The sequence below is a fragment of the Pteronotus mesoamericanus genome, unplaced genomic scaffold (assembly GCF_021234165.1).
Source record: "Pteronotus mesoamericanus isolate MK-2021 breed Mesoamerican mustached bat unplaced genomic scaffold, CSHL_Meso_final contig_20, whole genome shotgun sequence".
In the NCBI taxonomy this organism is placed as follows: domain Eukaryota; kingdom Metazoa; phylum Chordata; class Mammalia; order Chiroptera; family Mormoopidae; genus Pteronotus; species Pteronotus mesoamericanus.
This window is the reverse complement of record NW_026555085.1, coordinates 36,643,336-36,657,147: the sequence shown is the minus strand read 5'-3', so window position 1 is coordinate 36,657,147 and position 13,812 is coordinate 36,643,336. Positions and strand designations below refer to the sequence as shown.

General features: G+C 33.8%; 1 protein-coding gene across 1 annotated transcript in view; it reads left to right on the top strand.

Moving 5' to 3' along the window:
• Positions 1–12,768, top strand: part of TMEM30A (transmembrane protein 30A) — a 36,298-nt gene extending 23,530 nt beyond the window's left edge. The window contains exons 3-7 of the mRNA XM_054569633.1: positions 423–530; positions 4,210–4,297; positions 6,535–6,678; positions 7,337–7,543; positions 9,751–12,768. Of these exons, the coding sequence (XP_054425608.1) occupies positions 423–530; positions 4,210–4,297; positions 6,535–6,678; positions 7,337–7,543; positions 9,751–9,944 (741 nt within the window). The 3' untranslated portion in view covers positions 9,945–12,768. The remainder of the gene's footprint in view (positions 1–422; positions 531–4,209; positions 4,298–6,534; positions 6,679–7,336; positions 7,544–9,750) is intronic.
• The last annotated feature ends 1,044 nt before the right edge of the window (positions 12,769–13,812 follow it).

The window sequence follows — 13,812 nt, the reverse complement described above, 5'->3', positions numbered from 1 at the left end:
TTACCAGTTAGTTATATAGTATTCTATGGAGAAATTTATTATGACCCAATTCACAATCAGAAAGTTGCTGTTAATTGGGTAAAAACCAATCTAAATTAGAGAAAATTTAAGATTGAAAGTAGATCAGAAAAGGAGTGGGTTTTTTTTTTTCTTCTTTAATTTAAATAGCAGTTCTTTGAAGTCTTTAAGGATATTTTCAAAGTTTACTCTTGGATTTTTGCAACATACCTTCTTTAACCTTACTTATTTATGTTGTTTTAGATTGCTAAGTCCTGGTAGAATTCACCCCAGAACTTGTTTTAGGTTTTCACAAATTCTAGTAAACTAGTAGAGTCCAAAACTAAATAGCTTTTATGTATGCTTGATACAGTTTTTATACTTAATATTTTGATATGAAATTTTTTTCCTTTCTGTTTCTGTAGGGCAATGTGTTTATGTATTATGGACTATCTAATTTTTATCAAAACCATCGTCGTTATGTGAAATCTCGAGATGATAGTCAACTAAATGGAGATTCTAGTGCTTTGCTTGTAAGTAAAATGATGGGATATGAAAATGTGGTTTCTACGAAATAACATGGTAATTGTTTAGTTAGAAATGTTAATTTCTTTCTAGAGCATAAAGCAAAAGAGAATTTATTAGAGAAGCAGTGAGACAGAGAGAAGGTTACTTCACAGGCAGAGCAGAGTAGCCAGAAATTTAATTTTAATAATGCTAGGATGAAATTAAAGTGTTACTTGCCATTTATAGGTTGTTTGGGGAGATTTTTTATTTAACTCCCCCCCCCCCACCTTCCGGAATTTACAAAGATTAATGATATGTTACAGCCAGAGGACATGTTCCTACCTGCTTGTTCCTAGTAGTGTCTTTGGGATTTTTGCTTTATTAATTTGTTTTTAATGGAATTTTGATGAGTCTAGCATTCTGGGTATATAATTTGTTCTATTTGGGTTTGTTCATTATTATTATATTAAGTAAGAATATGTAAATAAGCTATTTTTTAATACTTCTGAGATTGTGTTTTAGAATTGAACATATATGCCCTTCATTTTCTAACTTGTGGGGAAGGAAGCCTGAGTAGTAAAGTCCAAAGGGTGGGTTACTGAAAAACTGTCTGAGGACCTTTTTGAAAATATAGTTCCAGAATTCGCCCATGTCTAATAGGTCAGTGTCTTCAGGGGTGGAGCTCTAAAATGTCTATTTTTAACAAGCTCCCCTTCTGATATCCAGCCTGGGTTGGGAATCTGTGGACTAGAGGATCTTAGTTTCCTGATTGTTGTTCAGCTTTCCATAGTAGTGGTTGGTGTGCTAGTATTTTATGTTATTGCTGCCAATCCAACAAACCTTCAGAGTCCCAAAGCAATCTAGGATCGCATAAAAATGGTGAATCTTTTAGAATGTATTTTAGGATTGTATTGTGACCAGAATGATCCTGGAAAGCAGATAGCTGCCCTAGGCTATTCTTAGTGGTTTTATTGCTGATGTTTGGAATCTTAAGAAATGACAAGTCTTTTTAAAGATTCTGGTTAGGGCTGTAATATTTTACAATCCACGTGGGATTTACTCTGGGATCCAATTTTTAGAACTCAGAGAAGGTGGTGTTTGGTAACAGACACCAAGTTCCTAGGTCTTGATTTGTAGATTAGGATCATGTAGATTGGGTATGTTCAAAGACTCAAAGTGGTAGTCAATATATAATTCTTTTATTTAGATACATACTCTATTCACTGAAGATGAAAGAAGCTGAGATTGATTCTTTTTTTATAAACTGCAAGCAAAGCTTTTAGACTAGACTAGGGATTGATGAATTTTCTCTGTAAAGGGCCAGGTGATAAGTATTTTCAGCTTTACAGGTCATATGGTCTCTGTCACAGCTATTCGCTTCTGCCATTGTAGACGTAAGCAGGCATAGACAATACTTAAATGAATGGGTGTATCTGTGTTCCAATAAAACTATATTTACAAAAAAAACAGGTGGCTGGTTTTCACCTGTAGACTGTCATTTAATCCCTGGACTAGAACAAAATGTATGAATTTAACACCAGGGGACTTTAAAAAATCTTGAAGATTTTAAGAATAGACAGATTGAAGTCCAAGGTACTTGACATTATTGTGTGCTAGACTCTTCACAATCTCACATCAACCTACACTCCAGCCTCATTGTTTTATAATTTATCATTAATGTGCCTTTGGCCTGGCTGCACTGGGCCATGAATGCTGCTCCTTAACCACGCCTGGTGACACAAGTTAATCTGCCCATTTTGGTATTTACATTTTGCTTAGAATGCGCTTTTACTCCTTAAAGTCCTCTCATCTCAAGGCCTCCTGTTTTCTTCAGTGCCCTTTGATGCAAAATAACTTATTTATACATATTGACTTCATTCATACTGTTTCTAGTTACTTCTCACTTTGCCTAACAAACTGTCTCCCCACATCATTCATTTTTGCCCTTTCTAGGCCATTTTCTACCTAGCTGCTATAAGTGATCTTTAAAAAAGTATTTATCACTACTCTGCTTGCTGTACTGTAGATACATTTACCTTTTACTTTCTCAGAAATATCAAGTCCTTTCTCAGGGGCATGTACTCTTCTCTCTGCTTATAACTCTCTTCTGCCTGTTCTTCCTGTGGCTGTCTCCTACTTTTCTTTAGATCTTTACTTACATGATCCTACCTCCAGAGACAAACTTTTCCTTGTCATAGATTCTAAAGTAGCTCCCTTATTAATTACTTGTATGGCATTAATTGCATCTATGGCATTTTAAATATTGCAATAAATAAATATCTTACTGCAATTTATGAATATATACTTGCTTCCTTACTTATCCAGTGTCTTCCCTACTACACTGTAAGCTCATGAGGGCAGGGACCATGACTTTCTCTAATTACCGTATACCCAGTGCCTAGCCAGTGCCTAGCACATAGAAGGCATTTAATAAATGCATGTTGAATGAATATAGATGCTTGTATTATAGCTGTTATTTCATATTATCATTAGTTGTGTATGGGTCTGTTTCCTCTATTATATTGTAAGTCGCTTAAAAGCAGGGATTTCATTATTTTTTAATTTATGTTTCTAGCACCTTGCATGATATGTGATAGGTATCGGGTAATTATTGCATGGCTTTTTTTAAAGTCCACTACCTCAAAGTACCTAGCATTGCTTAGTTCAGTACCTGGTGCATAGGTAGTAAGTAGTAAATAATTTCCTTTCCTTGAAAACTTAAGTACTTAGTGGCTAAAATATATTTGTTCTACAGAGAGTTTATTTGCATTTAATAACCTTTTTCTGAAATCACAGTTTTCATCAAAACATTCAAATAATAATAAGCCAGTTATATGTTGTCTATATTCATTGTTTCAGAGTACTAACTTTATAAAGCTGATGGCTTAGGGATGAAAAAAGCTGAGAAACCAAATAATAAAGGTTATTTGTTTTGAGACATGGCTTAATGTGGCCTTGGAGTCCCAGAACAATTCATATATACACCTGATCTCAAACTTGGTAGAATCTGCATTTAACCCTGTAACTGCCATATCTCAAGATCTTCAGTAGGACCTAATTCTCCTTGCTTTGCTAGCATTTTCATTTTCCTTGTACCTACCTGGATGCACGATCTAGAGAAGATTGTTATATTCCAGGAATCTGCATTAGATTCACTTTCTCGCCCCTTCCCTCCATTCCCCTCCCCAAGGATTTAACCCAAAACTACAAAATTTGAGATTATGTAGTTGAACATGTTAATTTTATAAGTGAGGTCCAGATAAATTAAGGGACTTGCCCCAAATCACAATAGTACGCAGCTGGAACTAGAACCTCCACCCTCTTTACTTTCAGTTTAACATTCCTTCCATTGTCATAACTTGATTGATAGACTGCTTCTTAATTTTTCTTGGGCAGAAAACTCTTTGTGGTTATGATTCCTGTGTTTATATCAAAGTCAAAAAAACGTCAATTTCATATATGCCTGTATGACAAAATATGTACAAGGAAAAGTTACATTAAAAAGATAATACAGTAATGTTAAAGAATATATTTGAATATTTAAATGTGGTATTTATAGTCTGTTTATGATACAGCCTCATTTTGTATGCATTGCAAGTGACAAACATGTAGGGATTGAACTTTTAATTAGTAATTGGAGCTAGCATGTAGCACTCTTAGAGGTCTGGGTAATAATTTCTCTCTTCCTTTCCTTCTAAACATCAGAATCCCAGTAAGGAATGTGAGCCTTATCGAAGAAATGAAGACAAACCAATTGCTCCTTGTGGAGCTATTGCCAACAGCATGTTTAATGGTATGATATAGATACAAAGATATAGATATAGACATATAAAATTAGGAAAATTTGTATAATCTCATTACAGATTTAATAGTCTAGTAAACATGAATGAAATTGAGAAATTAAACAACCTTAAAATAAATATATCAATTAGTAATTCAGTGCGGTATAATAATGCTTTGTGACTTTCTTTTGAGAATTTTTATACTTTAAGAATAAATTTCTGCTTCTGGGAATAAAGAAGTAGAGGCACTGTGCTACCTTTCCTGTTGCATAGATAATAATATTAAAGCCAGGTTACCTTTCCCACCAATTCTGAATATTTATACTATTGAAAAGATGCTGCCATTGATCATTTAGAGCAACACATTAAAAACAATAAAAAGAAACAAGTGAAATTAATTTGTTAAATTTATTGGAGTGACATTGGGTAATAAAATTATATACATTTTTAAGTATACAGTTCAATGATACATTATCTTTATATTGCATTGTGTGTTTACCACTGAAAGTCAAATCTCCTTCTGTCACCATGAATTTGGTCCCCTTTACCACCCCCTAATCACCCTTGCCTCTGTTAATGACCGTATTGTTGTTTGTCTGAGTTTTTGTTTGTTTGTCTTGTTTGTTCATTTGTTTTCAGTCTTACACCCTATGTATGAGTGAAATCATATGGTTTTTGATTTTCTGCCTGACTTATTTCTCTTAGCATGATAGTCTCAAGATCCGTCCATATTTCAAATGGCAGTATTTTATTTTTTCTTATGGCTGAATAGTATTCCATTGTGTATATATATGTACCACATCTTCTTTATCCAACCATCTATTGAGGGGAATTTTGTTGTTTCCATGCCTTGGCCACTGTGAACAATGCTGCAGTGAACATAGGGGTACATATATCTTGATAAGTAAATGTTTTCAAATTTTTAGAGTAGATACCCAGAAGAGAGTTGGTTGCTAGGTCATATGGTAACTCCATTCTTAATTTTTTAAGGAACCTTCATACTATTTTCCAAAGTGGCTATACCAGTTTACATTCTAACCAGCAGTGAATGAGAGTTCTTTTTTTTTTTTTTAATCAAACTGAAAAGCTTCTGTACAGCAAAAGAAACTATCAACAAAACAAAAAGGCAACCAGCCAAATGGGAGGAGATATTTGCTCCCACAGGGGGTTAATATAAAAAATAAATAAGAAACTCATACAACTCAATAACAAAAAAAGTCCAATTAAAAAATGGGCAGAGGACCTGAACAAACAGACACCTCTCCCCAGAAGAAATACAAATGACCAACAGATACATGAAAAGATGCTCAGTGCTGCTAGCTATCAGGGAAATGCAAATCAGAACTGCAAGGAGATACCACCTCATACTTGTTAGAATGACTTTTTTTAAAAAATATTTTATTTATTTATTTTTAGAGATGGGAAGGGAGGGAGAAAGGGAGAGAAACATCAGTGTCTGGTTGCATCTTGCACGCCCTCTGCTGGGGACCTGGCCTGTGACCCAGGCATGTGTCCTACACTGGGAATCAAACCAACAACCCTTTGGTTCACAGGCCGGCGCTCAATCCACTGAGCCACACCAGCCAGGGAAGAATGACTATTAATTATTATTAACAAGACAAGTAATAACAAGTGTTGGAGAGGTTGTGAAATTAATTTTAATAATATATTTTATTTAACCCACTATGCCCAAAACATCATGTCAGCATATAAATGATACACACATGATATGTTGTTAAATGAGAAATTTTATATTCTATTTTTTGTACTGCCTTTGGTACTTGATGTATATTATACATTTATAAAACATGGTCATTTCGATTAACTGTAATTTGAAAGGCCCTGTAGCTATATAACCACTGGCTACTATATTGGACCATACAGGTAGAGAAATGGATAAAACAGAAGCTATTTAGGAATGCATTTTTTAAATGAAAGGAGAATAGGCAGATTTACCTTGCAGATTGTTTTATTTGGGTTAATGTTAAAACATTTGATCTTACCATGTCAGCTAGCCATATAGGAAAGTGATCCAGAGCTATATTAAGGGAAAAGAAGTCCATCTGGGATTATAAAGTTGTAATAGTTAATTCACATAGAAATAATAAAGAGTCTATGTATATCATATACCTACTCTGTTACCACCACTTTTGGGAGCAAATAGCAGATCCTGATTTCTCATAGAGTAAAGCAGGTACTATGGATTTTCAATAGATATTTAGCAATATCTTCCTTTTCTTGTGTTTAGATACATTAGAATTGTTTTTGGTTGGCAATGGATCTTATTTGACATCTATTCCTTTGAAAAAGAAAGGTATTGCTTGGTGGACAGATAAAAATGTGAAATTCAGAAATCCCCCTGGAGAAGGCTCCCTGGCAGAACGATTCAAAGGTAAAATATTAATATCTCTTTAAGACAGTATAAGCTAGGAGTTTTAAAAAAGTACCCAAAATTTTCTGTCTTTAGAATCTTAAAGTTTATGCTTTTAAGAAAACAGTTACTTTCCTTATCCTCATACATAGAAAGGTAGAGCACGTACGTAGTCTGTTTTAATGTACTGAAATTCTAAAGGAAATGTAAACTTTTAATCTTGAATATCTCTGGCGTTTTCTTATAAGCATTTCAGCCATAATCTTTAAAAAATGCAGCAAAGTTTCTTTTAAACCTCAGTTATTTATTATAATTATAAATCCAAATTTACTTGTGTTTCTCTATCTCCTTAATTTCACAGTGTAGTATTTTATATTTTATACCATTATATCTTTGCATTAATTTATCTGCCTTTTGGTGTGTGCTCAATAGCCTGTGCTTAGTATTCTCTCGAGATACCAATCAAATATTTGTAATTATGTTAAATTGTTACATGAAGAATTGGTTTTCTCTAGATTTAAGACTCCTTAGAATATGAATGTATTCATACCTTTAAAAATAAGAAAAATAGTCTGATTGTATATTGCATATTTTTGTTTTATTAGAGTGTGAGTTTTCAGTGAAACTCTTAATAGAATTGAATATTTTGTCTCCTGCACTCTCACCCCTCCTTTTTAAGGTACAACAAAGCCAGTAAACTGGGTTAAACCAGTATACATGCTGGATTCTGACAAAGATAATAATGGGTTCATAAATGAGGATTTTATTGTTTGGATGCGTACTGCAGCATTACCTACTTTTCGTAAGTTGTATCGTCTTATAGAGAGGAAAAGCGATTTACATCCAACATTACCAGCTGGACAATACTATTTGAATATCACATACAGTATCCTTTTTTGGCCATATGCACAGATTCATAGAATTTGAAAGAAGCGTTGTCCAATCTTATCTTAGTAATGTGGTATGCTACTTTGTGTTTTAGTTTTGATCTCTTATGTTTTTATGAGTGTATGTATGAAAAAGTATCTTTTAATTTATACCTTTCAGAAATATCTTAAAGTTTTGCATATTTTGTGCTAGGGTTCAAGCAAATTATTTGATAAATTATTTAAAATGTAGTTGCTGGGTTTACTAGTAAGCTACATATCTCTACAAGGGAGGTTGTAACTGAGCTTAATGGAAAGGCCAGTGAATGTTCCTAAAAATAAATGTGTTGGTGGTACTAGGCTGTTTTTAATATATGTTTTTACATATTAAAAAAGCAGCAGATATGTTAATTCATATCAACATAATTGTTTCTAATTATTGCCCTGTTCGTAGTACCAAAACATTTTTATCATTAGCTGGCATGTGCCACATTAATAATGTACATGTAATTTTCAGTGCTGATATCATTTATTTCATTCTAACTACATGTCAAAATTATAGTAAGTACTTTTCATGCATTATTTTACTTAATTCAAGGTTTATGAGGTAGTTATTATCTCCATGTTATAGACAAAACTACATGAGCATAGAATATTTAAGTAACTTGCCTGAGTCTGCAGAGGAAATAAGTAGAAGAGTCAGGGCTCCTGGTCAAGCTGTTGACTCCAAAGGTCATGGCTTCACCATCAACCACCACTGAAGGCGGCATCCCAGCTAGTTTAGACCAATTCGTATCAGCCTAAATGCAGTCTTTCCTAAGATGGAAATACAGGGCACTACCTTTTACTCCAAACAAAGTGTTTATATTTTTAATCTCTAGTTCATTATTTGTATATCTTATGAATGAAGAGTTTCTCAAATGTTAGCATTTAAATGTTTGCTGATAACCTGATAGTGACAGATTGAAAGTGACCAGGTTTTTGAAACTAGATCCACATAGGAGCAATTTTGGACAAATAGACCCAGTTCAGGTGCAAGTAGAAAGAATGCTCTCCAGGGTCCGTAGCCAAAGTAGAGGGCAATTATCTAACAGTATCCAAACCTGGAGTCTAGAGTGCAATAAAGGAAATATCTGGAGCACGCAGGAATTCTTAGTTGACAATTTGCCTCCCATGCATTGAGAGGAGAACTGTCAGGAGAATGCAGGATATATTGAAGATTGACAAGATGGGCCTGTAAAACATCAAGGATTAATCATCAAAATTAGGAATAAGGTGGGAACTAGATACTAGAATTAAGGCAGAGGCCGATTTTTAGGGTTGTGATACAGAGAGATATTAGCATGGGTGATTTGAGACTATGTCCCTCAGAGTGCTGGGTTAGAGTTCTTATAATCATTCCTCCCTCAATCAGTGTAAATTGATTTAAGAAACTAGTAGAGCTGAGGTTGCCATTTGGAGTCATTTGGAGAGTTGCCAAAGCCCAGGGAAGCAGATGGAGCCTAATATTTGCTTCAAAAGATGCTTTTGAAAAGGTTGTAAACCTTAACTGATTGACTTCTGTCTTCTTTTCTGACCTGTTACTAAAATCCAAGAACTGATCCATATAGATAGCGCTCATTCAGTATCCTGGTACCTCTTTTCTTAAGTCTCATTAACAGTCCGCCTTTCACTTCCATTCTTTTACCCGTCACCTCTCTGTGTCATACAATGAATTATATCATTAATTACACCCAATCAGCAAGTTAAAACTTCAGTACCATGCTTTTTTACCCGTTGCTCAGAGTCCTCTCATCTTCTAATAACTAGGCTCTTGCTACACATGGTCTTTGAGCTCACAGAGACCTCTAATCCCTTCATTCTTTCCTTGTCTCTTGGTCTGTCAACCTCCTCTTCTTTTATGCGTTTTGCTGTTCATTTGAAATATTTTTTTCATATTATATTTCTTTGTGGCTTTTTGACCCTCCTGTGTAATAAGAGTTACAAGTACCTGAGAAATGATATAACCATTAAATTTGGTAGTTTTTGCTTGCAAACTATATTGGCTTTTATTACTAACATTTTATTTGCTAAACCAGTTCTTCAAGATAATTATATAAGTATTTTATAATTCAGAACATATGAATCAGTAAGGTGCCTGTGTATCATAGAATTGCCAATGGATTACAAGCTATATTTTAAAAATTAAGTAACAAAACATGGAAAAGTTTTCCTATTCACTCTTCAGATTACCCTGTACATTCTTTTGATGGACGAAAACGGATGATCTTAAGTACTATTTCATGGATGGGAGGAAAAAATCCATTTTTGGGGATTTCTTACATCGCTGTTGGATCCATCTCCTTCCTCCTGGGAGTTGTACTGCTAGTAATTAATCATAAATATAGAAACAGTAGTAATACTGCTGACATTACCATTTAATTTTATATTCTGAAAACAAATATACCGCATGTGCATCAAGGCCAGTTCTATTCAACCTAGCTTTTGAATGCTGATGTCTGGTTAGTGTGTCATTTTTGAAGTTTGCACGTAACTTCTTATTTAAAAAAAACAACAGTCTTTGTCCTTTGCTTCTTCCTACGGATGACTTACGAAAAATATATGACGGGTATAAAACAGATTAGCTATATTGATTGATCATGTCAGCACTGTGCTGAAATGGCATTCTCTAATGTTTGTCTTTTGTTGGGACAGGCCATATGATGCATAGAGCCTCTATCATGTGAAATGTGTCTACTGCTTAAATGTTTATGCTGTGTTGATAATATTATATTGACATATGTGCTGTATATGTATATATGTGTGCCTATTGTGTGAAGATGTATGAGTATAATGACTTGCTCACCTTTCAGGATTCAGAGTTACAAAAAAATGAAGAAAGACCAAATCTAAATAAAACACTTCATTATTTTCATGTGTCGTGTGTAAAAGCTTAAAGTACCATCTTTGGTGAGGTGGCTCATGTATTTAATTTATCCAGTATAGTTCTCTGTCAAGCTTAGTTTTGATTTCGCCTTTGAAATCTTACTTACCTTGTCTAGCATAGGAATTAATGCTCATGTCTGAATAGGTCTCAGGTAGGAGAATTTAAAATTCCTCTTTCCATTTGGTTAAGATGTTGCAGTTAGGAACCCCAACTTACTTGATATGTTTTTACATGTCATCATGGAAATACCTCAAGCTGATTTTATTTTGCAGGTAAGTGTTTTGAATTAAGTACTAATATTACATTGCAGAAATTTTTGAAAAATGATGGCCTTCATTTGCTCTATTTCATTAAATTTTTGCATTTAGGTCAAATCTGGATGTGTGTGCACATTCTCTTCAGTTAATGCACCAACTGTTTTGGTTGGTTTTCCTAAGACATATTCTAAAAAGAGGTTCTCTAAATTTCATAATTAAATTCTGGAGATTTTTGATTATGTACATGATAAATTATAATATATATGGTTGAAGCTGTTTTGTTTTCTATTAACTGGAATTATTTTAATATTTCTTACTGAATAAATGCTGTAATTTGTTCGCTGTGGAACTTATTCCTGAATGTAAATTTATTTTTCGACATGCATGAAAATGTGTATCTTAATTAGATAGCTTCATTACATTGAAATTGCTAAATTGTTTTTAAACTCATATTTGTATAGAATGCCTGCTTATTTAGAGTTTGTAACGGTTTCCTTCTGTTACATTTTAAATCTAATGGTCTGGGTAATGTATCAATTTTGATGAATATGTTTTTTAAGAAATAATAATAATGTAATGTTTAATAGTAGAAATGTGCCACACTTCTTAAGTTTTGTATAACGTGACTTTTAACTGATAGGCTATTACTTGCATGAGGTATTTAATGTATGATTATCCTGAAATTGCTGAGTGCGTATGGTATTCTTTGTCTAAGAATATTCTTTGTTTTTGTCAGTCCTTCTGAATATTATTATTTATTCTGATAATTGGCCCTCTTACACAAGTTGGGGGAGAGGAGTCTTTCCAGATTGTGCTGTTTAAGGAGGGGGACCCTTTTTCTAATTGGGGGACCAAAGGTGCTGCTGAAGAAAAGCGGAAGAGCCCTTCCAACACTTTCTCATCTGTGGTGAAGATGGAATCTTAAAACATATTTGGAGTTTTATCTTGTATAAGCACATTGATGGCTTCAGTTTCTCCCTGTCTCCTGCCATTTGAACTCTTAAGGGATTCTGTTGGTAAATATGAAGAATGTGGAACATTTATATGGCCTCTGTGAAGCATGGGGGGAGAGAAAGCATTTCTTTCTTATGGGCTTTATGCTCATCTTTAGGAAACATTAATGTAATATTATAGTATTCAATTTCAAAGAATTATTGCATTGTGAGACAACTGGGTTAAATAGAAGGCATTGAAGAATGCATTAATTTGCAGGAAGTATTTTGATATATGAAGTTTCTCAATAGAAGGAATTATTTAATAAATAAAAGCTAAGAAATTTCATTTAAATAATAAATAATAAGGCAGTTTAAAAATAAATTGATAAAAATAAATGTATTATCAAATAGAGAATTACTCAACCAAGAGGAGAGTCAAGTGAATATTATTTGTTTTTTTGGTTAGTGAGTTTATTTGTAATCTTGATTATATTAAAAGATAATTTTCTTTTAGTATGTTCTATGTTAATAAAAATGAACCAAGTTAATTTTTCTATGTTTGAGTGTCTTACTAAAATAGCAGTGCCCTGGGGTTGTCGCTGATGTTTAGCACTGAATTTTAGCTCAGGGTCAGTGAGTCCAAGTTTTAACATTTCCATGCCTAGGTTTGATTGCCATATGTATATATAGCATATTCATCCCTCTGACAGCATTAACTGCAAGATTTATGTATATTACTGAATAGCATATGGTCTTATCAGGAAGTGGTTAAATTGTCACCTGAGTTGTAGGCAGACGGGCTAAATTTCATATTAGATCAAAGGAAAAGTCTGGTAAATAGAAAATGAAGATGTGGTATAGGGAGGAAAGGATGGTGAAAATAATGAAGTGAGTGGGGCACACAGAAAATGAAAAGCCAGACTAGGATAGAAGAGCAGTTGAGAGGTAGGGTAGATGAATGTACTTCAATCCGTTTACTTCTATCTTCATGGGAACTCTGCCTTAGAATTACAGTATGGTCCTTTGTTGGTTAAGCTGCAAAATTTTGTAGAGGAGGGAGTAAGGAAGTGCTTTCTCAAGAAGACTTTTGATGAATAAATGTCATAGAGTTTGTATGATCTAGTAAAGTGTTTTAGAGCCTCTTTTTAGCCCATACTCCATTTAATAAATACAAAAGTCACATTTCCCCTAATGTCATTTGAAATTTCAGAATCATACCATGGTGACCTTATTTTCTTCTATTTGTCTGTAAAATTTAACAAAGTAATGTGCACACTTAAAAACACCTAAAGGCCTTACAATGAAAAACAGTAGCCCTTGTCCCAACTTTCTTTACCTTCCAGAGGGAATCATTTTGACTCCAGAAGTTACTTATTTTAGTGCATCTTAAGTAATATGCCAATTCTACAATTGCTTGATTTAGTACTTTTAAACATTATCTTGATAATGTTATCAGATAATTCAGCTCTAACACACATACCTCCCCTTCTACCATTATAAAGTTATGTCATAATATTTACAGAGCATTAGTTATTGTTTAAGTATGCTGTATACTGAGGAGCAAAGAAATGTACCGTGGTTACATTTTGCATAATTTAATTTTTTCTGGAATTAATAATCCTCTCATTTTTAACACAACTTTCTGGAAACATGTCTTAAATTTTTTCCAAGTTTTCAGTCAGTTTCACTATATTCTCATCACTGGAGAGGTCTCTCTATTCTGCATTTATCTTCTGTGCCGATCTGTACCAGTGGTTCTCTTGTCTGGCCTCATAGCCATTGTCCCATGACCTTTTGTCACCCTCCTGTGTTGGATGTGCTGTTTACTCTGTTTTTTGTTGGAGCACTTCCTAAGACACTTGAATCTTTGTAAAAGGTGGTTTATGAGACACAAGTTTCCTGAGTGCTTACAGGTCTAAAATGTTCTTATTTCACTCTCACATTTCATTGATAGTTTGATGGCATATACAACTTAAGTTAAAAATAATTCCCTCAGAATTTTGAAGGCATTGTTTCACTATCATTGTTGCTGTTGAGAAATCTGATCCTGTCCTGGCTCTGACACTGATGCTTAATTTTCTTATTTTTTTCTCCAGTTGTTTTGACACTGCTGTCTCTGTTTTTTTGGGGGATTTTTTTAAGATTTCTTCATTTTGCTCTTTCAACATTAT